At 38.0% G+C, this 23,310-nt stretch overlaps 1 protein-coding gene across 21 annotated transcripts in view; it reads left to right on the top strand.

The window, feature by feature from the left end:
* LOC101740817 (protein hu-li tai shao) overlaps window positions 1-20,897 on the top strand; it is an 89,801-nt gene extending 68,904 nt beyond the window's left edge. For 2 of the 21 annotated variants that reach the window (XM_062675936.1, XM_062675939.1), the window contains 10 exons: window positions 904-1,035; window positions 2,288-2,450; window positions 3,124-3,219; window positions 4,120-4,191; window positions 4,853-4,906; window positions 6,179-6,232; window positions 7,347-7,499; window positions 15,397-15,464; window positions 15,722-15,864; window positions 16,533-20,897. In XM_062675936.1, the coding sequence (XP_062531920.1) occupies window positions 904-1,035; window positions 2,288-2,450; window positions 3,124-3,219; window positions 4,120-4,191; window positions 4,853-4,906; window positions 6,179-6,232; window positions 7,347-7,499; window positions 15,397-15,464; window positions 15,722-15,862 (933 nt within the window). In that variant the 3' untranslated portion in view covers window positions 15,863-15,864; window positions 16,533-20,897. Of the gene's footprint in view, window positions 1-903; window positions 1,036-2,287; window positions 2,451-3,123; window positions 3,220-4,119; window positions 4,192-4,852; window positions 4,907-6,127; window positions 6,233-7,346; window positions 7,500-8,544; window positions 11,964-15,396; window positions 15,465-15,711; window positions 15,865-16,532 lie in introns of those variants that run through there. The other 19 variants (XM_062675935.1, XM_062675938.1, XM_062675941.1 and 16 more) reach the window with 12 other exon arrangements.
* The last annotated feature ends 2,413 nt before the right edge of the window (window positions 20,898-23,310 follow it).

Below are 23,310 nucleotides of genomic sequence, written 5' to 3' on the forward strand. Positions count from 1 at the left end.
TTTTTTTTAGAGTTAAGCTTTAAGCCCATGGACATTCCAACGCCCTTAGTAAAAGATTTCAAAGATCCTAATGATTTGTGTCTCTTAAAGAGCAATAGAAAATTTAGTATATTATCTTCACTTCATGTCTTATGTCTTTACTGAGAGAGGAGTCAATAAGGGAGTTCTGATCGTAGCTGGTGTGTCATGGTTCTCATGGTCAATTGTGAAACGAGGTCTGATACGCCTCGTACGTACCCCCCCAGCGGTACGGCTAAGACAGACCTAGGCATTTCTCTCAATTATTATCCCTACCTAATCGTTGGTGGCTTAAGGATCTATTCCAACTAAGCGGGGTCCATTGACATCTCTGTCGCTTCGAATGTCCTCTGTGAACTTTTTAACCTTTTTTCACCCGGGAGGCGAATTTCGCTCGCCACATGATTCAATTACAAACAACAAAAAGAACAATACGAACAGAGATATCAAAAACATGGAAGTCGATCATCAAAGAAATTAACACTAGATGATGACCGGTTTTTTTATTTTTTGATAACGCCATCTTGTTGTGTCTTTAAAGCGGCTAGTTGCCCTCGATTAAGAAAAATAGTATTATTATTCGTCAATAGATGTCGGGAAGAGTTGATTATTGAAAACACGAATAAAACAACGTTTTCTGAAAATAAATCGTAGCTAGATCGATTTATTGCCCCTGAAATCCCCTGTATACTAAATTTTATGAAAATCGTTGGAGCCGTTTCCGAGTTTCAGATTGACAAGAATTGCTCGTTTAAAGGTATAAGATAAATAGTTAACAAAGCGCATTGAATTTCGTCGCACCAAACAAAATGATAGAGCGAGATTCGCCTGTAAGTCTACTTAAATGCTATTTACCGATTTTTAACTTTTAATTTGCGTGTTCAGATCAAAGAGAATCGCCGCGCGGACAAGATAAGCGCCGGTCCTCAGTCCCACATCCTCGAGGGGGTGACCTGGGACGAAGCCAGCAAGATGGTCGGCGAGGACGCCGTGAACACCCACACGGGGGACCATGTGGTGAGACGCTCTCGCTATCCTTAGGGCTGAGCCACCGGATGATTTTACTTGGATGATGTGATGTCGTCATCTTGTTCAATGGTTACTCTTACTGCAATACATTATTGGTGGTAGGACCTCTTGTGAGCCCGCACGGGTAGGTACCACCCCCTGCCTATTTCTGCCGTAAAGCAGTGATGCGTTTCGGTTTGAAGGGTGGGGCAGCCGTTGTAACTATGCTGAGACCCTAAAACCCATAAGTCAATTTAAAAAAATACAATCTCTGCTACTGGTGTGTCGGGTCCATGGACACTGAATATATGACATATCCTTGAGCCCGCGGTCTGCACCGTCAAGTCCTACATATATCGCGCGTGCCCCCTAGGCGTGGAAGCCTAGCATGAGGTTAGGCCCACAGCCAGAAAAAAAAAAGGTCCACGGACACTGACAAGCTACAGCATTATTGTATTGTCATCGATCCTCGTAAAAAATAGCAACTACAAACTAAAGATTGGGTTAAAATTGCCCAATCTAAAGAAGATTAGCTATCATGGGATGAGGCCTTAACTCGAGGAGGGGTTCTTGCAAGTGGGAAATAGCACCTAATATTATTCAACCAACATATTTATTAGTTAATTAATAGCATAGATTGATTTAATTTGTTTTTATAAGTCACTTTTATTAAATACTAGCGGCCTGCTCCGGCTCCGCTCGGGTTATTAACAAAAAATTCAACGATATTTGACGTTGTTTTATTTTTTAAAATGAAAGATCACTTATTGCGGCATAACTATAATAGTTAAACATTTGCTGTCGCGACACCTTTTGTAAATAATAATGTGTTCTACAAAGTCGTAGTACATTACATATTTTATTCTATCATCAATAGTTTTCTCAGGGCACGCATGTAAAGAATATTTTATGTAATTCTTTTACACCTTGAATTACATTATTGAAGTCTTAGTAAGGATCCCTAATTTAAAAAAAAAAAAGATTATAGCCTATGTCACTCGGGAATAGTGTAGCTTCCAAACAGTGAAACAATTTTTCAAATCGGTTCAGAAGTTTCGGAGCCTATTCCTTTCCTCTTTATAATATTAAGTATAAGTATAGAAAAGGCTTTTTTTTTGTATTTTTATTTATTTATTTATCATCGATCCTCTATGCGTTCGTGGATAGTCTTAATTGAACGGACTTCTCGAAGTCGGAAACAATTACGTTCAAAGATTCCGTTACATGCAAAAAGGGCCGATAAAACCGCCGCGTCCGTCAGGTGCTGATGGGAGCGGCCTCGAAGGGCATCATCCAGCGCGGCTACCAGCACAACGCGGCCGTGTACAGCGCGCCCTACGCCCGGAACCCCTTCGACCATATCACCGACAACGAGATCGACGAGTACCGGCGCGACGTCGAGCGCAAGCGGCGCGGGAACGAATGTGAGCCCGCCCCCCCAACCCCCCGCCGGGACCCCGCGGGGACGTACGGCTTGTACTGTACTACTGAGAGGTGGAACTTATGTCCCAAGGTGGCGTTGTTGATGTCCATGGGCTCTGCCAATCACTTGGCACTATATGGGAGCTCGTCCACCAGTTAAAGTGATCTCAAAGTGCTCGTAAAATTTTCTAATTGTGGTCCACGATCTAGTGAGTGACAACAGTAGCTGCAATGTAAAATTGTATCTAATTACTTTATGTCCACGGACAACAACAATAAAATTTTACTAGTGGTTGGACGTCTTGTGAGTCCGCACGGGTAGGTACCACCGCCCCGCCTATTTCTGCCGTGAAGCAGTAATGCGTTTCGGTTCGAAGGGTGGGGCAGCCGTTGTAACTATACTGAGAACTTAGAACTTATATCTCAAGGTGGGTGGTGGCTTTTACGTTGTAGATGTCTTACGATCTCCGGTAAACACTTAATATCAGGTGAGACGTGAGCTCATCCTCATATGCAAAAAAAATTATTCCACTAGCTTGTAAATTTTCTCATTGTGGTCTGCGATCTGGTTACAACATGAGCTGAAATGTAAAATAGTATCTAATTACTTTATGTCCACGGACAACAGCGCTGAAATCTAACGGCTAACGCCTACACTCGTATCCAATTCGACAGACGACACTGACCTGTCCGAATCGGAGGCGATAAGCGCGGCGCAGATGACGTCACCGGCCAGCGCCCCGTCCGAGACAGAAGAGGAGTCGCGCGACGGTAGGTCCCCCAACCTCCCTCATCAACACCGCGCCCCCCACCTCTTACTCAGCGTCGCGCCCCCCCACCTAGCGACAGGCCCGCGCGGGTACATACCGCCGTCCCCCTGACAGATAAAGTTTGATCCTCGCGTAGTAGTAGTAGTATTTTTCCAACTGAAAAGGCAAAGGTCAATCATACCATACAGCCTAATCTTTTATATATTGGATGTTAGGAGACCACTTCCGAAAGCGAAAATTTTGTACCTACAAAGTTGTAAATTTTGGGGAGCGCGGCATCAGCTGTTTTTGATTTTGTGTTTCATTGCTGGTTTTTTATTTATTTAGTAAGGTAATGTATTTTTTATGAAACTATCGTTTCATTTAGCTGTACTAACATGGATGGAGCGTAAATAATGCTAATAAAACGTCTTTAAAAAAATTTTTTTTTTATAAAATAGAAATATATTTTTTTTAAAATCAGGATCGATTTTTTTCCGTCCCATCATCAAAGGTGTCATCAGTACTATCGTCTGTCTTCGTTTTTGGAAGTGGTCTCCTAACACCCAGTATATATATTTTCCATGAAAAATGATAATATGAAGTGAAATGAAATGAAATTGACTAATTTGGAACATTAATCGATTGACATGAAGTTAAATGAAATGATATGGGATGAAATATGATCTCAGTAAAATTGTGGTTATTTACTGAGACTTTTTCAGTGGACTTTTTGGGGGAAACTTGAAAGTAGTAGTAGGGTTTTTCTCGAAGAGAAAGGCAATGGAACTAAGCCATATACAGCCATTTTTTAAGTTTAATATTTTCATATTTGACAACTGTGAAATGTGACACTTGTTTTTTTTTTTAATGTTCGTAAAGAGGTTAATGGTTTTTTTTTTTGTTTTCAAATGTAATTAAGAACACCGAGTTTTGAGAATAGAGACCAAGCAAGCGCCGGTCCGAAGCCAACCAGAAGTGGTCCTGAGCGATGGTAAGTGATACTTTTAATTTTTTTTTTTATTTAATTGTAAAAAGTATAGACTATGAATTGTTTTAGGTTTTTTTTTTTTCAAAGAATTGTTTGATTTAGATTGATTGTTCACTGATATTAGATATATTTTTCTACACACTTTTTTGTTCACGCTTAAATTTATTATTATACCTTTTTAATATTATGAATGTAATGAATGAAGTCACAAATCGTCTTCTCGCATTAAAACTGTATAATCTCAAAACTTACTAATTTTACAGGAGAGTGTTTTGAAGGTTTAGCATTGGATAGTTTTAATATTAATAATCATCTTTGCAACATTAATTTTTTATTTTGTACCAGTTACATTATCTGTCTTTTAAAGTAAGATAAAATTATGTATTAATTTTGTTAATAGTAGTCAAAACATAGGTAAACAAAAAAAAATAACTAAAACTAAACTACGCTCTTTTAACAGTATTTATTAGAAAAATACTGGTGATACCAAATGATTCCGCATATTAACTCAATTTCGAATATTTTTTTGGAAATTGTACACTTTTAATGCGAAAAGACGAAATGACGTAGCCTTTGTTCGCCTCTCGCTCGCAAGATATCCGAGAGAGCGAGATAGCTATTTCTCTTGCATGTTTTCATTATGTCTCCCTGTATTCTATTATAGTTGATACAACTGATTTCTTGAACGCCGAGAGAGCCCATGTCGACAGTACTAGAGGTCAGTATTCGACGAATTCTTACACGTAACCCTATTATTGTTTATCCTTCAAAAATGACACATGTCAAAATTGACAGCTGTCAAACGTGATCAGCAAAATATCAACCTAAGTGTAGTATGATGGTTTTTCCAATTGTACTTGTGTCATTATTGAATAAAATAAAATTAAATTATAGTAGCTTAGTGGTGGTTCAGTCGAGATTAGTTCACTTGATAAAAGCAATATTTAAGATGTTATGAAATAAAATTTAACATTATCATTTTTCTATTGAAGTCTCATAGCCTTTGCTATTAAGAAGAATATATATAATACATAGTGGCATATCGTGTTTATAGAATTCTCAATCTAATTTTAAAAAGCTTAGAGTCGATTTTGCTTTGGATGTGATCGATCCGTGGAACTACCACTACGTCACTGGCACGTGATCCACTAACTGCTTCGTCTAAGACTTTCGTTTGATTTTAAGCTTTATTTGGCCTGAAGCATGTACTAATTTCTTTTAACTTTTTCTCATATTATTTCAAAAACTAATTATCTGGTTGAAGGATTACTTAAGGTATTGAGGGAGGGTAGATTAGAAAATTTTGACGGTGAATCCGATGAAAGGGGTGGTTATTCTTACGATTTGAAAGTATAATAATTAGAATGTGATTTTTGGATTTTAATATTTTTTTTTAATTTCAACGGAACAAGTCCCTGTCAGGTCAATGACCTTTTCGGAAAAATTTGTTATACATTGAATCCTTTTATAACTAGTTTGTTCTAAATACGTCTTCATTCAAAGCGTATAATATCTGAAGCTGGTATCGGCTTTACGAAGCGCTAATTGATTTTAAGCGTAGTGGCATATTATATCGAAGGTAGAAAGGCGGTGTAAGCGACATTTGTTGCAACTTTACAGGAGAACCACTTAAAGATTTGGTAGGCAGCTGATTGCTGAGATCCATGGGCGACGGTAACCACTCACCATCAGGTGGGCCGTACGCTCGTCTGCCTACAGAGGCAATAAAAAAAAAAAGATTAAATTTTGAAAAAAAAACAATCATGACAAAACAAAACTTCTTCAGCTATGTGAATGGAGTAAACTTAATTGAAGTTCAATTAGAAACATCGAACTGTCGATGCTGATACCAAATAAAACGGACTTTTAAAATTACAAAGCGAAATGTCGGTTACACCAAACAGCCTTTCACCGTTCGATATGTTAATGGTATTTTAAGTCCCGACACGGGAGTCGAACGTACCGTACGACAGTGGGTCGCGTGTTCCAGTAGGACCGCCGCAGCGTCAGGTCGTGGTGAGGTCGTACGCGCATCCGGCTGAAGGTGAGTGTGATAGAAGAGCGAGAGTGAGAGGAAATTTTACTGGTGGTAGGAGGTCTTGTGAGTCCGTACGGGCAGGTACCATTATCGTGCCTATTTCTGCCGTGAAGCAGTTACGCGTTTCGGTTTGAAGGATGTGGCAGCCGTTGTACTGTTAAAAGTGAGACCTTAGAACCTAAAAATACTATTAGGAACGTCTTGAGATTATCTGGTCAATGTTATTACGAGAACTAAATGTATATCGACGCTTGAAAGGCAAACGTGACTAAGCGACAATAACTGCTTTGTATATAAATGATAGGCAATAACCATATTCGACGCGCAAAAAAATAATAATTCTAGGTCTATTAAAATCATTTCAATCCTACAGCTAGATTCGTTAAAATATAATTTTTTTCAGGTATTTCAACTTTAAATTAGTCTACTGTAAAGTTCACGCATTGTCGCTTAGTCACGTTTGCCTTTCAAGCGTCGATATGTTCCATGGACCTTTGCGTTTTTGTTCAAGTACCTGTCGGTTTGAGTGTTATTCTTCCACCAGCGCTCTGTCCTTCTTCAAATGTGATCGGAAATCAAGCACTGGCTCAATTCTGTCCTAAAAGTCCGTGTCCCTAAAGATATCCTGTCTTTTTCAAAGATTGAGACTCTTGGTGTTTAGTGGGTAGAACCCAAAAAACAGCCTTGGGTCCGCATTCTGCTCCGAACTTCTGCAGACCGTCAAACCCCACACATCCCGCGCACCCCCAAGACGTGGACAGCTCGGATGAGGTTCGGCCTCCTCCCCATAAAAAGATGACAATAAATAAAGGCTATATTTCTGCAACATTACTTGATTGAGAGAGTATTTTCATGGATGCTTTTGGCCCTTTGTACTTCTCAGATGAGACGCAGCCGGTGATATTTTTTTTCTTTCGATAGCTTTCTTTGGAATGGCACATAAAGTTTGATACTTATGGTATGAATGTGACATGTCTAACTAGAAAAAAGTATGCCTTACAGTTTTACGATTGGCCGCCTAAGAGCTGTGATGACTCACAACATAAGACCAAGGCCCATAAACCCATATATCTTAAGTGTGGTAGATTATTATCATGTGCATCGGCGTGTAAACCTATAGACCGGACCCGCGATCCGAATCTCCTGTCCGACGACGAAGTATTTCTGGACTCGAGCGCGTCGACTGTGACGTCGTCGATGACGTCACCGGTCCCCCGACAGGTCGTGGTCCGGGGGACGCAGCACGCTGTCGTGCAGCGGGTGGCCGGCAGGGGTGAGTCGGTGAACTGTGATATGGTCCTCGTTTGTCGTATCCGTGCGTTTGCTATTTGAAATCAACCTTATTTTCATCGTAAGCCTTTAAAATCTAAGGTTGACTTTCCTGTGGCTCCATAGTCTGGTTATTTGTACAAATGCACCAAGTGAAGGGTTGTAAGGACTACGATCATGATTGTTGGTTTGAAGGTTTTGCTTGTGGCTTGATTTTTATACAGACGACCGGGGGATTGTTAATAGTGGAACTATGGGGGGCGTTAAATAGATTGCCTAATGTTGCGGGGTTTTGTTGGGATTGACACTAGCGCAACTGCTGTCTGGACGTGTTCCAAAATTGACGTAATGTTAACGCGAATTGTGAAGGCGTTGAATGTTGTAAATGAGGGTAGTTTAAAACTGAGTGTTGCTTGTTCGTTTATCGCACGAGTTCATTAAGCGTTGGCATTATATTTGTGAAAATATATATCAATGTTATTGTCCATTGTCAATCGATTCGTAATATCCGTTAAAGGAATGTGTACTATATATAAATGCATTATCATCATCTTTCATTTTGTAGATGACACGATTACGGCATTTTCGATCTTACGATCGATCTTTCGATATAGGTAATAGAAATATATGTATATAGCTCAACGTTGTTGATATGAAATAATGGGACACAAAATCGAGATACAGTTCTCCTATTGGGTTTTCAGCGGTTTTAGAGTCGGAATAGCGCCCCTAGCGGCAAACGTAGGCAAACGTTGCAACTCCATACAACTTTGAGTTTAACTATAACGCCATCGAGAACGTTAAAACACACGCACTACTCACACAGAAACTAATTAAAACGTAAGAATAACCCCTAAGCTGTTTATCCTGCGAGGGTTCTACCCCAACATTGTACTGTCTTTGTCGAGGCTAAGCATAAGGATTATTTGAATCAGGAGGAATCTATAAAGAAAATATTCCTTTAAGCTACACATCTGACTCGTCTTTTTGTCACTTCATAATATTTCACCTGTAATTCGTGCTTCTTCAAACCTTCACATTAATTTCAGGTAATCAAGATACTAACACGCTAATTGAAGCTCTCGCCTCTAATAATAGAAACCTCCACGATTATTCCCGTAGCGCTAATTTCGATAACATAATTAGGGTCTATGAAGATTCAGAGAATCGATCGAAACGCAAACGTAATCTTAGCGAAAACTTCCGAAACGCCCACGACAGTAGTGTGTCCACTTTGCGTTCGGTCACTTCATTAGATTTAGACTCGTTAAAATCTAGGTCGTTACCCAGGAGACTTAATTCGAGCGTCTACCGGAGTCGCTCTCACAGTGGTCTGGTCAACTCTTACATTGAGAATCCAATGCCATTTCATTATCACATTCCTAAGTGTTACTCATGCGGTGCGATTAGCGTCCCGTATTCTTGGAACATGAAATTCAACAATAAGAAACTGTCAAAAGACAATTCCGTATACTATTCGACAGAAAACATAAATCAGAGTGTTGAAAAGAAAATAGACATAGTTAGAGTCAAAGAGAATGTTATCCCGATTTACAGAATAGCAAATTCGGAAACAGAATTCGTTGATAGTCAAGAGTTTAGTGAAGATAATTACATTACTGATGTTGGAGAGGGCTTCGCAGTTCACAATAACGTAGTTACCGCCAAAGATATAGATAAGAATGAGAATAAAATGTCGGCTGATATAAGAGATGTGTCTTTGAGTTCAGAAGGCGAATACCACAGTTTTACAGACGACTTTGAGGAAGCCTATGAAAGTCCAGTTAAAAATTTAGTTAATAAAGACATTCGCGACTACGCGGTACCCATTAACTGCTATTTTCCTGATTTCGCAAAGCAAAGTCCCAGGAAATCTCCCTTAAAAACTCAGAATAACATTCTAGAACCTATACTGGAAGAATCGAAGAGTTCGTATGGTGAGGAATCTAATAAATCAACGGATCGTAGTAAGAGTGATTCAGAAATTGATAAGTTCACAGAGATTAGTATAAATGATGTCTTCGATACCGCATTCATAACTAATAATAATAATAATGTTGGTAATAGTAATAATGAAAATAACCCTACGATTGTTGTGAACGTAAACAATACTGTGACAGCTTCTGGAGTTGACAAAGACAATTCAGAACAGAGTAGTAAAATGCCAACAGAAATCACCAGCTTCAATTCGACATACGAGTTTGAAAAATACGAAATGATAACGGAAATTCTCATTTCACTATTCAATTCTATAGATTTTGATTTGATCACAAAGAACAGAGAAAAGTCCATTAGTAGTTTTGATGATAGCAAGGATGGTGTAAGTTTCTCTATAACCGAAATGGTTGAAGAATACGCAATTCAATTTGATAACACTAATATAACTGATTCGTTTGAAGATCACACCAAAGAATCTCAAATAATTGTAGAAGGCGTAATATATTATATATACAATAATGTCTTTTACGAACTCGAACAGAAAAATGGGAAATCTAGACAAACAAAAACCGTCTTCACTGTCGCGGATAGCGAAGATATAATGTACACAGCGATTAATATATTTAATAGTCAGGATATAGATTGTGAATGTGATAACGACAATTCTATAGTTAATGAAGAGAGGGATCAAGATTATAATGAGGATAATTATTCAAATTCAGATATAGCCAATCATAGCTATACAATAGCAGAGGAATTGGTCTCTGAGTTAGTTGATACATCTACAGGCGAATCTAAAGATTTGAATGTAGCTTTTGTTAATACGAGAGATGATCACGATGCTGTATTGAATAGTTTTGGCGGTACATCTAAAATTCTTTCGATGTCACTGACCGAGAATAGTGGAGGTATAAAATATTGGATATCTTTTGACGATTGCGATACAACAGAGGATATTCAATTCGGTTTCAGACGCAGGAGCACCGAGATGCCCAGTTTTATTGTTATCGATAGTAAGATCGAGAAACGCGTGACGAAAAATCATTCGAGTGACAATGAAGGCGAATCGAATGATATTCCTTTCGATTTGAATGCGATTGGGAATGATATCGATGTGCCGAAGAAGAAATGTATTTATGAACTGCGCAAAAGGGAGTATAGTAGCTGGCCTCCGTTTGAAGATACGTTGTTTTATAAGATCATTTCGAACTTCCGAATGTCGGATAGCTTTGACGCCAGCGAATTAGATAGGGTCAGGATCGACAATAGCTTAGGCTGATGCCTTTACGCAGCTCAGAAATAAGCATCAATTTTGCCAGATATATTTATCTTCAATTAATAGGATATAACTCCAATTTTTGAAGCTACTTGGGCATTGGATTGGAGCAATAAATCCATGTCATTATCGAAGTCAACATAACCTCTATTGGTTCCAAGAAGAGTATCAGTCCACTGATGAAATTAATTCAGAGGTCGTGTTTTTTTTTTGTCAAAACAATAGCGACACGTGTTCATTTTGATTTGTTGAAACTTGTCTAAACGCAATGCTCTAATCTAATGCATTGTGTTTTGAAATATCGCTAGGATATATTATATAATATAATTAATACATAATTACGAGCGGTAATATGTGGCGTTTAAAACCCAATGGAATATAATACGTATTTATTTAGGATAAAGTTGAAATTCGATTTTAAAAGATGTATTCATACAAAGTGTTTGTTTGTAACGTTCCGTGTACGTACAGTCGATTTAGCTTTTTATTATTATATTTGTTTGAGTTCTTTTTAGCATGCGCATATATACGTTCTTTTTTTTTAAGTTTGTTGTCTTTTAATTTGTCTACGGGAATGGTCTTGTATTTTTTAAACCCATTAACTATTATATTCGCAATATTCTTGAGAACATCATCGTCACAGCCTTCCGCCTTTGGCGTACCACAATGCTTTTGAGTGTCTATTTGTTATGAGGTCTATGGAACATTGCGAATATAGGGATTTTGATATGCTTTTGTTTTTAATGCATGTAATTCCTGATCTTTTTGCCTCATTGTGTTTGTAAAATGCGTTTTTATTTCTTTTAGATTGAAATTGTAATACCGTTCAAGTTCAGTCGATCGAATCTTTAGTTTTGGTAAAATTCGCATTACCCTTAAACTTTTGTGTAGAACTATTAATATCCTTGCGCGTTGTATTTGTCTATAGCGAAACCTAACCTAAACCTAACCTTTTTTGACGTGTTTTAAGGTTCAAAAGCGTAACGCTACGCAGTCAAAATTTGGGTCTACCGTCAAATAACAATAAGGATTCTCAATTTGACCGTATGGCACGTTTGGATGTTTGAGAATTCACGATCTTATGTCTTTTAAGTACTTTGAAATAAAAACGCATTTTATTTATTTATTAAGGCTTGGATTTTATGTTAGCGTACAACAGCTTTATCGTGAATTTTTGGAGCTTTCATTCCTGTAGGCTTAATGGAGTGTTGATATCTTTAATGTAGTTTGGAATAAATTTGTTGATTTAATAAATTGTGTGTTTGTTATTTGTTTTAAATGACGCAGGGTGTAAAGTACGGAAAGCTGTATTAAGAAATTTAAATTAAAGAAAAAAAAAATTTTTTTTGACCACGCAATGTAAATCGTTTAGGTATCAGTTGTCTCGCGTGAATCAAGCAGGCGTCGACTGTCGTTTGACTGTCCTTAAAAAGCTGGTCCTTAAAAAAAATGAATCGCCTCAAACGTCAAGTTATTATGCCTGGATCCTTTGTGCTTATTTAAGACAGAATGAATTTGAAAAGTTTCGCAAATCAGTTAGATCAAAATTCCAGACAACGATGCAAAATCTATATATTTGTAACGTTAACTGGTTTTTTTTCGACTAAAGCGATCTCGTGCCGGCTATCAAACACGGCCAGAGAACATATCGAGGGGTAAAAGGTTATTTGGTTTAATCGACGTTTTTGCAACTCTACACGAGAGCCATTTAATGGTAAAAATTTGGAAAATATCACCATAACTAAATAAACTTGATCAGCTATTTGAATGGAGTGAACTGTGGACGAGCTCACAGGCCACCATAAGTGGTTACTGGAGCCCATAGACATCTACAACGTAAATGCGCCACACACCTTGAGATATAAGTTCTAAAGTTTCAGTATAGTTACAACGGCTGCCTCGCCCATCAAACCGAAACGCATCACTGCTTCACGGCAGAAATAGGCAGGGCGGTGGTACCTACCCGCGCGGACTCACAAGAGGTCGAAGTACAATTAAAAGTATAGAAATGTCGATGCTGATACCAAATAAAACGGATCTTTAATTACATAGATAAATGTCGCGTGTTGAGCGAAATGTCGCTTAAACAAATAACCTTTAACCCTTCGATATGTTAATTAACTTCTGGCGGTAGTTTTCAATAATCTGATCCTTTATGTGCAGATTGAAATTTAACTAGTTGGGATTGTCTTGATGTTTTTAGTGCGTACGTTAGTTATAGAGCTCGCATACTAGGCATTGAATGCCTCTACCCACCTAGAAATACAGAGTCGAAGTCTTGAACTGCATAATGGCTGACTCGCCATCCATACAGAGCTTAACCGCTTCGGGACAGTTAAAGCCATTAATGGTACCCACTTGAGCTAACAACATCGCAATACGTTGGCATAACAATCCGATGCTGCTTTCCATTCTCCGGTGAATTCCACACGTCATTACGGATCCTCCTGATCCATTAACGGTGCTTATAGGTACCACAAGCACCGGTAACCGTCCTCGTCGAACCCGTTGCTTGCGACGAAGGGCTCGGCGAGTGAATTAACACAGTCCCCTGAGTTTCTCGCCGCATCTTCTCAGTGGGTCGCGTTTCCGATCCGGTGGTAGATTCTGCGGAGCACTGTTCTTGCTAGGGCCAGTGTTAGCAACATACCCGGTTTGAACCCCGTAAGCTCACCTACACGTCAAGGAGAAGCTGATATAGCCTCTCAAAGCTATCAGCATAGGCAGGAAAAAAAACAGTGAATTCCGTAGTTGCCTTTTACCCGCCGACAGAGGGCGGTGTGCTATTCAGGGGCGATGCGACATAGCGAAGGATCACTTTAAGCATTACCTTACACCCTGCATCTATCTATTCTGTACCAAACGCTCATTTCGTATAGTTTGGGTTGCTTTCGGCACGAATATTGTCACAGTTGCAATAATTACAGTAGTCTCCTTTATAACACTTTGAATTTTTCCGCGTTGTAGGCGTCTTATCTTATAACGCGCCCGTATAACGCGTTATATACAAAAATTGGATATTAAAGTATGCTGATATCGAATCATGTGCGTTTGATTAAAACCGAATTTAGAACATTTGATAATGAACAATATGAATTTGTTACTAACTATAAATAATTTTAATTTTATAACAAAATTGGTACACGGTGTCTACGAGAGGTACGTGAAATTAATTAACAATTACAAAAATGTACAAATTATTATAGTTTTCTGGAAATATAGAAATGTTATACCCGGGAAATCCCCGCTTTATATGGGTAAGAATGAAATGATGTACATGAAATCGCGTTATAAGAGTACCGCGTTATATAGGGGATTACTAAAATATACTCTAACAAGCTTTTCATGTTTCGCTTTCACAAATGTGCATGACAGCTTACGATTGGCTTCGGGGCGTGGCTCACAATATATCCGGTAAGTAGCTTGCTGCATCCTTACTCTCTCTTAACTCTTTTTTTTTAAGTGATTTTATGACCTGGTATCTAAGACCTTTAAGTCATGTCTTATTTTAATTTATTTTCTTATTTTATGAAAAATGATGAAATGAAATGCAAATGATTAATTTGAGACATTGATCAACTGGGATGAAATCAAATGAAATGAGATGAGATCATATTGGATTAAATATAATCTCAGTAAAATGGTGGTCATCTACTGAGACTTTTTCATTGGACTTTTTGGAGGATCCCGAGAAGTGACGTCCGGCGGCTTTGTTTCATTTTCCCACATTTGTGCACTTTCACAGATACTAAACAGTTAATAAACCACCGTTATTACACATTTAAACCTGAAGTAACACTAAATAGACAAAATAAAAGAAATCACACAACTTCACTCCTCGCGTTCCCGCCAAAAAGTCATCCTAACTCTTTATTTTCTAATATTGCCAGTCTTAACTGCGAGACCGCTTATGTGTTACTGAACTGTATTTTCTTAGGTCCAATCAAACATATATAATGACTTAAATGATTGTCAACTTGTATGGAGGATTTTGAAGTGGAATAAAAATTCCGCAGGCGAAGATACTTTGTTCTCCTGTCGCTGTAATTCTAAGTGAAGAAGTAGCTAATTCGCGTTCCCGAATGAACCTACAAGTGAAGGCATAGCTTGTGGAATTAAATGAGAAAGGTCTATATCCAGCAGTGGGCCGTTGGCTGATGATGATGACGTAATGTCGTCATTACAAATCCAACTCGAAGATGTATGTAGTGTGTTGTTGTATCGAACGAATGCGTAAATAATTATATCGTCAAGCTATTAAGTACCGTTTACGTGGTCTTTCTTATGGCGTTTTTGTTTTTACTGGTGGTAGGACCTCTTGTGAACCCGCGCGGTTAGGTACCACCACCCTGCCTATTTCTGCCGTGAAGCAGTAATGCGTTTCGGTTTGAAGGGCGGAGCAGCCGTTGTAACTATACTGAGACCTTAAAACTTATGTCTCAAGGTGCGTGGCGCATTTACGTTGTAGATGTCTATGGGCTCCAGTAACCAATTAAAACCAGGTGGGCTGTGAGCTCGTCCACTCATCTAATTAATAAAAATAAAAAAAACAAATTCGCCATTCGATCTTGTCAAATGATGCGACCGCTTACAGACAAGAGGTGATGGTTTTATAGCTGTCTTATTGTTGTATGTTCTAGCTTTAAATTGAAAATGAGTATATACTAATTGAAATTTCGTCATATAGGTGACCACACTGTTAACGGTGACCATTCGGACGCCCATCAGAGTACATTCTCTCACAGCAGTAAAGAGGTAAGATTCTATGTACTAAAGATTTTTTTTGTTCTATAAATGATTAGACGAACCTCATGGCTTGAGATGTGAGGTTCGATTCTCAATTCTATCCCAAATTTAAAAGGTTATTAAAATATAAAAAAAAACTCGGAACTGTAATTTCTTACAATATGCTGCTGTTACCGCCGATTCATCTAGCTCTAAGCATAAGCTATTCCAATGCTACGTTAATCTAATCTTACTGACTGTTTCCATCACGTTTATTGGTCTCCCAGGGCTCTCCGTCGAAGGAGGCTTCCACCGAGGATTCGCCCAAGAAGGACAAGAAGAAGAAGAAGGGACTCAGGACGCCGTCGTTCTTGAAGAAGAAGAAAGAAAAAAAGAAGGAGAAGTCCAGCACGCCGCAGCCTGCCTAGAGGTAAGAGTTAGACATACGTAGAAGGTAGATCTTTCCATACAGGGGTAGGTGGTATCACGGAAAGCTCGTTGAAATGATTAACAGTTCAAGGAAGAGGGGACAGCCAATGTTCTCGCGTTTGATCACCCACAAGATGGACAGACTTTACTAAATCATCAACGAAGTGTTCCCTTATTGGATGTACATATATCGCCACAAATAGACAAAGATGAAGAAGCCTAAGCCTAAGTTGTCTTGGCCTATAGGATAAGACGTCCGGTGTATTTGTATGTAGCGATGCACCGGTGTTCGAATCCCGCAGGCGGGTACCAATTTTTCTAATGAAATACGTACTTAACAAATGTTCACGATTGACTTCCACGGTGAAGGAATAACATCGTGTAATAAAAATCAAATCCGCAAAATTATAATTTGCTTAATTGCTGGTGTTAGTAGGACGTCTTGTGAGTCCGCACGGGTAGGTACAATCATGGTGCTTATTTCTGCCGTGAAGCAGTATTTAGCCTATTTCTGCCGTAGTTTGGAGGGTGGGGCAGCCGTTGTACTATAGGACAGAGATTTAGAACCCATGTCTCAAGGTGGATATTAACACTAGGTGGGCCAAGAGCTCATTCATTAGTCTAAGCCAAAAAATAAAGAAATTTGAAACATTTCTTTTTTTTTTTCAGATAAATCCCACAAAGCTGTACTGCCATTTCGCTTCAGAAATTACTTGTAATTTTATTATGAATATACTAATTATAAAATTTAAAAATATATTTAAAAAAAAAGAAGGAAAAAACCGAAATACAGAAATTACACGTGTAATCTACAATATAACAGCTTTATTATATTATATTTTTATTATTGATTTTCATGTCTTATTAAGTGCGGTGGGATGTACATAATTTTAAACAGAAAATAAATTGAACTATATATATTTATTTGTTAAGTCTGACATGTTGATCGAAGAAAAGGTATTTAGAAATATGCAATACTAGAATGGACCTCTTGATTAAAATGGAATTAGCGTTGCTATCGTTTGAATTCAAAATAAAATAATTAAAAATGTCGGACTTTTTGGTATATAACGACACATCAGAACTGTAACGCGGATAATAAATGAGGTTGAGGTTATCAATGCAATTTTTTGGTCACTTTAGAAAACTGCATTTTACTGTTCCAAAATCACAACCCAAAATGTTTTGATTAAATATTTTTATGCAAACTGAATTCCAATAAGATATTGCAGACATTGATATAATAAGATTTTGACTTGTAATCAGTTTGGTTCTGATGTATCGATATAAACATTTATATTTGTTTTTCAATTAAAATTACTGTAAATGTTAAGTTTGACTAATTGCGAAATGTCAGATTTTAAAAGTGAAATAATGCTCTGTTTTTAATATATTTAAATCGCCAGGTGTACAGTTCGCGTCTTGAATTCGTGCGTCGAAGTAGTGGTCCTTCGTCTCTCTCATGTGGCGATCATCCCACACTAAAACCTATAGTCGCATAAGCATTGTTTTCTTCCAATATTAGACAGTATATCTATGGTTAAATTTAGCTTAAGTTTCTTTAATCCCATGAACTTGGACCTCGTTCTCTCAATCCCTTCTAAAATAAAACGAATAAAATACAGTTAAAGCTTTGCGATTTCATTATTCTAATAAATATTTCACGTTTTGAGGTCACAATAACAGTTTTAGTTTCTTTATTGAGTTTAAAAACTCCAAAAAGAAGTTTACATTGACGACATCATTATCGCAAGTGAAGATGTTATAAAGCAAACGAGGAATTACTAGCAATAGGTTATCGATTCGCGTAATTTATCGACGCAAGCTGTATACCAATCGAGCGAGGGGTGCTACCCCCAAGACCCACCTATTCGGCTAAATTAAGGGCATTTCTGCTATGTACTCACGCGCTGTGCTTTTTGACTATCGGCGTCTCTGTCTACGCCGATCTTTTAGCTTAATCTGCTGTTCTACTGTAGATGGCGCGAGTATCGAGTGACCACGCCTGGCGGTCACTCAATGAGCATTACTCTGAGCGTTGTTGTTGCACACGTGTCGCACACTAATGGGGCAGATAATAGGAATCGGTATTTTAACAAATCTCTGACGATGACCACTATTGGTCGCTGGAGGCTCTAATGGATTCTGTCGAAAAGGATCCTAAGAGACTGTTGTTGATTTTGATAAAATCATATTTATTTCTTATTATATGTATTGATGATGTTATTGTTTATGGTGCATTGATGATCCAATGGGTGTGACTAATCAACATTGTGGTCAGTCTTCGAGGTCAATAAAACAATATTTTATACGGTAAATAGATTCATCGACTTGACGCTTCCGATTTCTCGTAATAAGGTATAGCGGACACCTAGCGTTTTGACTGCGGCTGCGTTATAAATTTCTAGTGGGTTATATAGCTTCAGATGACGGAAAACTATATAATTATTACAGTCTGCCCCGGTTGTGTGACGCGCGTTTCGTTTGGTGTGAAGTTTTTTGTTAATATTCAAAAAGCAGTAGTGTGTACTTTGAGCTATTTTGGGTAAATCGAATTAAAAAAAAAACAATCGCAGTGTTGTCAGTAAATAAGTGTAGTTTGCACTCTGGTAATGCTCAGAAGGGAAATAGTTCACTCCTTGCTCAAAAATGAGCTGTTCTTTTCTATTATATTCAACAAATAGTAGATGCTATGACATAGTTAAGAGATTTCAATTTAATTTATTGACAAAAAAAAGAGTATATATATTTTTTTCTTCTTCAAAATCTTATGTTTTTTTTTTCTAAATTTGACTTGCCAAACGATTTCTTATGTGGAATGAAATATTGTGAATTTTTTTTTTTAGTTTTATTTACATGTATCTTTTTAGTCTTAACGCGTTCTCGTTTCGTTTTTAATGCTGGCAACGTTTGTGGCAGCTATTTGTTGTGTGTGTTTTTTTACAGAATTTACTTTTATGCCCCACACAGATTCAATTGTTGATTTGTGGCTGTTTGAATCGAAACCAGTTCACAAACGATCACTGTATTAATTAAATAAAAATAAACAATTTCATACTTTTTGAATGTCAAAATATGATAACTTTGACATCAGGAAAGATTCCCGCCGATACTATTAAATTATCACGGTGCTATAAATCTTGATTGAAACAAAAAGTAATTCGATACTGGTAAAAAAAACGACAGTCACAGATTGCTTTATTTGTCTATGACACTTTTGTTTATATCGGTTTCGTGAATAGTAATCTGCAGTCCGCTCTAGTGATGAGTGTCGGGCTTTTCTCGAACATCGAATGCTGTCAGCGTTGAATTCGGAATGACGTCTCGCGATTCTGGTGCGTCTTAAAATCGTTTTTATATTATATACATAACGGGCATGTGATGCTGACGTGTTTCGAGAACCGAAGAGGGGAGGGGGTTCGGCGCCATTCGTGCTTTTAAAATAATTATATTTATATATATAAAAAAAAAATTAAACTTTCATAAGTATTACTTTTCGTTGATGTAGAAATATGAAGTTTGGAAATCATGTCTATATTGGCTTCTTAGTTTTGTCTTTTGTTTTTTTTTTTTATTTTTTATTTACGGAATGTAGATTGTAGGATTTGGCTAGTTCTTTTAACTTCCAGCTAACCGTGAAATGTTTTCGTGTTTCTCACGTAAAGGACATGATAAGTTTTTTTATTGTTTTTAAAATATACAAATCTATTAATATATCTATCCGTAAGTTAAGTATTGTAGCCATATGTAACGCATACACATACATAGCTGTACTGTATTTTTTTTGTTTTTTTTTTTTTCAATTTCTTGCTTTTTTTAAGCAACACATTCATTCAATGGACGACTTTTGGTAATTTTTAAATTTCAACTGCTACAAAATATTATTTTTCTTTTTAAGTATTTTCAAGTTCACGGGTGTTGCCATTGCGAATAAAGCACCACGTACAAATATTACAGTACATTGTTGACTTTTGGTCCTTTTAAATAGTTTTATTTTTTATTAATTTTTACACAAACTACTTTAAATGTTCGTTTCGGAAATTTTAAATAGATAACACGATGGTTTGCGTTATGGAGGGTAGATGTAAGAAGCGCCATCTTGTATAGGGGACAAGTTGAAAAAGTGTCCGTCTGTAAACAGCGAGCTAGTGTTGGAAGACTCACCGAAATAGCGCTAGTGTAAGAAGATAGTCCTTACTTTTACCCTCCATAGTTTACGTTTTGACTGCCGTCAAAACAGACATCAGTGTTGCCAGACCAGGCATTCAATTTGACATTACCTAGAGTCGGTCTAGAGTTTGTAAAATGACAAGTTGATGACGGAAAACATTTAAAATTGTTAACGATACGATAGTCGTAGAGTGGTTTTATTTATTTCGAAAATAATAAAGAATGATATGAGATTTATAAGGCAAAGACGCTTCAGCGAATCAATCTTAAGGTAGGGCTATTATAATCGGTATTTCTGTCCAAAAAAAAAGCGTAACATCCCCACCGTTTGAAGATATGTCCCCGTCGTAATGGCTGAAGCGCGTTTGTCCTCATATTAGATCTAAGTGCAAGAGTTTGTAATGAAAATTAACAAACAATAACTTTCCCTAACAGTAATGTTTACAGTATGCAAATATACAGTGCACATTCGTAAAGTGCAATGGTTATTAGTGGAAAATCATATAAGAGTGCGCAAAACACATTAGTGATCGGAGAGAACAAATACTAATTGATGACAGACGTCAAAATTGACAGCTGTCAGCTATAACTCTACATACAAAACGTTAATATGGCAAATGCATATTTTCAGAAAGTCTCATCATACTGTATTCAGAAAGTTAATGTTCATTATGAATTCCAAGTTTAGTATTGAATTATTATTTTTTGGTCACAAAGTAAAATGGCCGCTCTCGCCTATATTGAAATATATAGTTTTAAGTTTTCAAATGGAAAAAAGAAGTTATGTTTTAATTACGTAAGAATATCTATTGTGTATTTTTTTATTTCCTAAAATTATATGCTATTTCGAAGATTTATTAGAAATTGTTGTTTTATTTCGATTTTTCCTAAAAGTTCCGAATCGCAATTTGAACGTAGAGACATCAGCCTCTCCCAAGGTTTACTAACTGTTCATATCCATGTGTTGGGGGTAATGAGCCATTCGGGCATGTCAAGGCTACCTGATATTTACTAGAAATAAAATCCAGTCAAAGCCGGAGGTGATGTTAAGTATGCGGGGGCCCGTGTGCTGAGAACACACTTTACCACGTCTGCCCTCTCCCAGTAGACGAGCTCTTGGAAGCCTAGAAGGGGCCTTAAAATCATGTCCTCGAGATACGTCGCTAGGTCAAAAGTAGCATAGGCAGTATAGACAACGTTTGGTGTGTTTCATCACGCAAGTAGAGACATGCTCTTTTTGTTTCTCTTTCATTAGTCATCAAGTCGGTAAAGAGGGGAGTTGGGTATAGGACATTAACCCCTTCTACAGTGGCGTAGCTAGGTAACCAAGGGCACTGGGGCAAATTAAAAAATGGGGCCCCACTGCTATGTAAACTGATTAGGTTTTATCAAATAAAAATACGAAGTATACAAATACTTTAAAAATGCTAAGCTACTTAAGCTCTTTTTTCTGTAATGCAGGGCAGGTAATAAAATTATTAAACAGTAACAGCATAAATTACAATTTATAGTTGGTGTATGTGTGGTTTGGCTAATAAAACGGAATAGAAAAAATTCAAGGGCTTATTATATAAAGGTTGGGCCTTTTTTTTCGGGCTGGGGGCCGAACCTCCTTCGAGGTCCCTGCGCCTAGGGGGCGCGCGGGCTATGTGGGACTGGTCCACGACTGCGAGACCGTGGGCCCAAGGATGTTTTCCGGGCCCTACCCACTAAACGACTCCGCTGCACTCTTCGCCCAAGCATCCGATCCCCTCCGAGGTCAAAACCCGGATGAGATAAGGGGGTTACCGCGGTCAACACTACAACCAAACGGTGCAGCTCACCCCAAAGACGCCCGGCCGCCCCTAGGTAGCTACGCCACTGCCCTTCTATCCCCTTCGGCGGCGGGAGTTAAGTCAGAGAAAGCAAAGGTTTTTAATCTAAGAAATAAGGAATCAGGAATCAAGCCGGGCGGAGTATGATCATTATACGATCTTCTGACCGCAATGCAAACAATTCGTTCAGAGGATTTCATAGGTATTTGTTGACTGTGGTAACCATCTAGTCCGTCCGGATTATGTCATTGGGGGATCGGACGCTTGGGCAAGAGTGCAGGGGAGTGGTTTAATGGCTGGGTCCCTAAAAACCATCCTTGGGTCCGCTCTCAACATTTGCAGACGGTCCAGTCCCAAATACCACGCGCGCCCTCTACGCGCGGGAACCTCATAGGGGTTCGGCCCCCGGCCCAGAAAAAAAGAAAAAAAAGCTCATACAAATTCCAATATGATTACTCATCTTATACTGAAATGTCTCATAATCTCAAAATCGGACAGACAATACGAGGAAAAGATGATTTCTTAAAGTGCATTAAATAGGAACGCTGCGTGTGTAATTAATTATCAGCGATAAATTGCGCTGCAGTGGCAAGAGGTTAAAATGTTTTATTGGTAGAATCGGGTAAGTCCCCATGAATGAAAAAAATACAGAATTAATACGATCGTTCAAATCGATTACTCGGGTATTCATTTGTCTTAATAATAGTTACATACAACTGATACAACCATACATACATACTCTGGTAGCATTATATTGACATGTCGATTCGTTCTGAAGAAAATTGTGCCTTGATCATAATCGAATTTCGCTCAATCGTGGATACTTTCAGTTTATTCCTTTTACATTTATTTTTATTTTGAAGTTGTCGTGGCCTAAAGGATAAGACGTTCGGTGCATTCGTATGTATCGATGCACCGGTGTTCGAATCCCGCAGGTGGGTACCAATTTTTCTAATGAAATACGTACTCAACAAACGTTCACGATCGACTTCCACGGTGAAGGAATACATCGTGTTTTTAAAAAAATCAAACCCGCAAAATTATAATTTGCGTACACACTGGTGGTAGGATCTCTTGTGAGTCCGCACGGGTAGGTACCACCACCCCGCCTATTTCTGCCGTGAAGCAGTAATGCGTTTCGGTTTGAAGGGTGGGGTAGCCGCTGTAACTATACTGAGACTAGAACTTATATCTCAAGGTGGGTGGCGCATTTACATTGTAGATGTCTATGGGCTCCAGTAACCACTTAGCACCGGGTGGGCTGTGGGCTCGTCCACCCATCTAAGCAATAAAAAAAAAAAAACATAGATATACATATATCATAAAATAAATTTAGGTATATATGGGCGAATTTATTTAGTAACATGACATCTTCAATAGATGTATGTCTTTTAGTAGGTACAGTTTATTACCAATTATTAAAAAACATCGATTTTTCCGCAATCGATTTCATGTCTCCAGAG

The sequence above is a fragment of the Bombyx mori genome, chromosome 24, assembly GCF_030269925.1.
Source record: "Bombyx mori chromosome 24, ASM3026992v2".
NCBI lineage: Eukaryota > Metazoa > Arthropoda > Insecta > Lepidoptera > Bombycidae > Bombyx > Bombyx mori.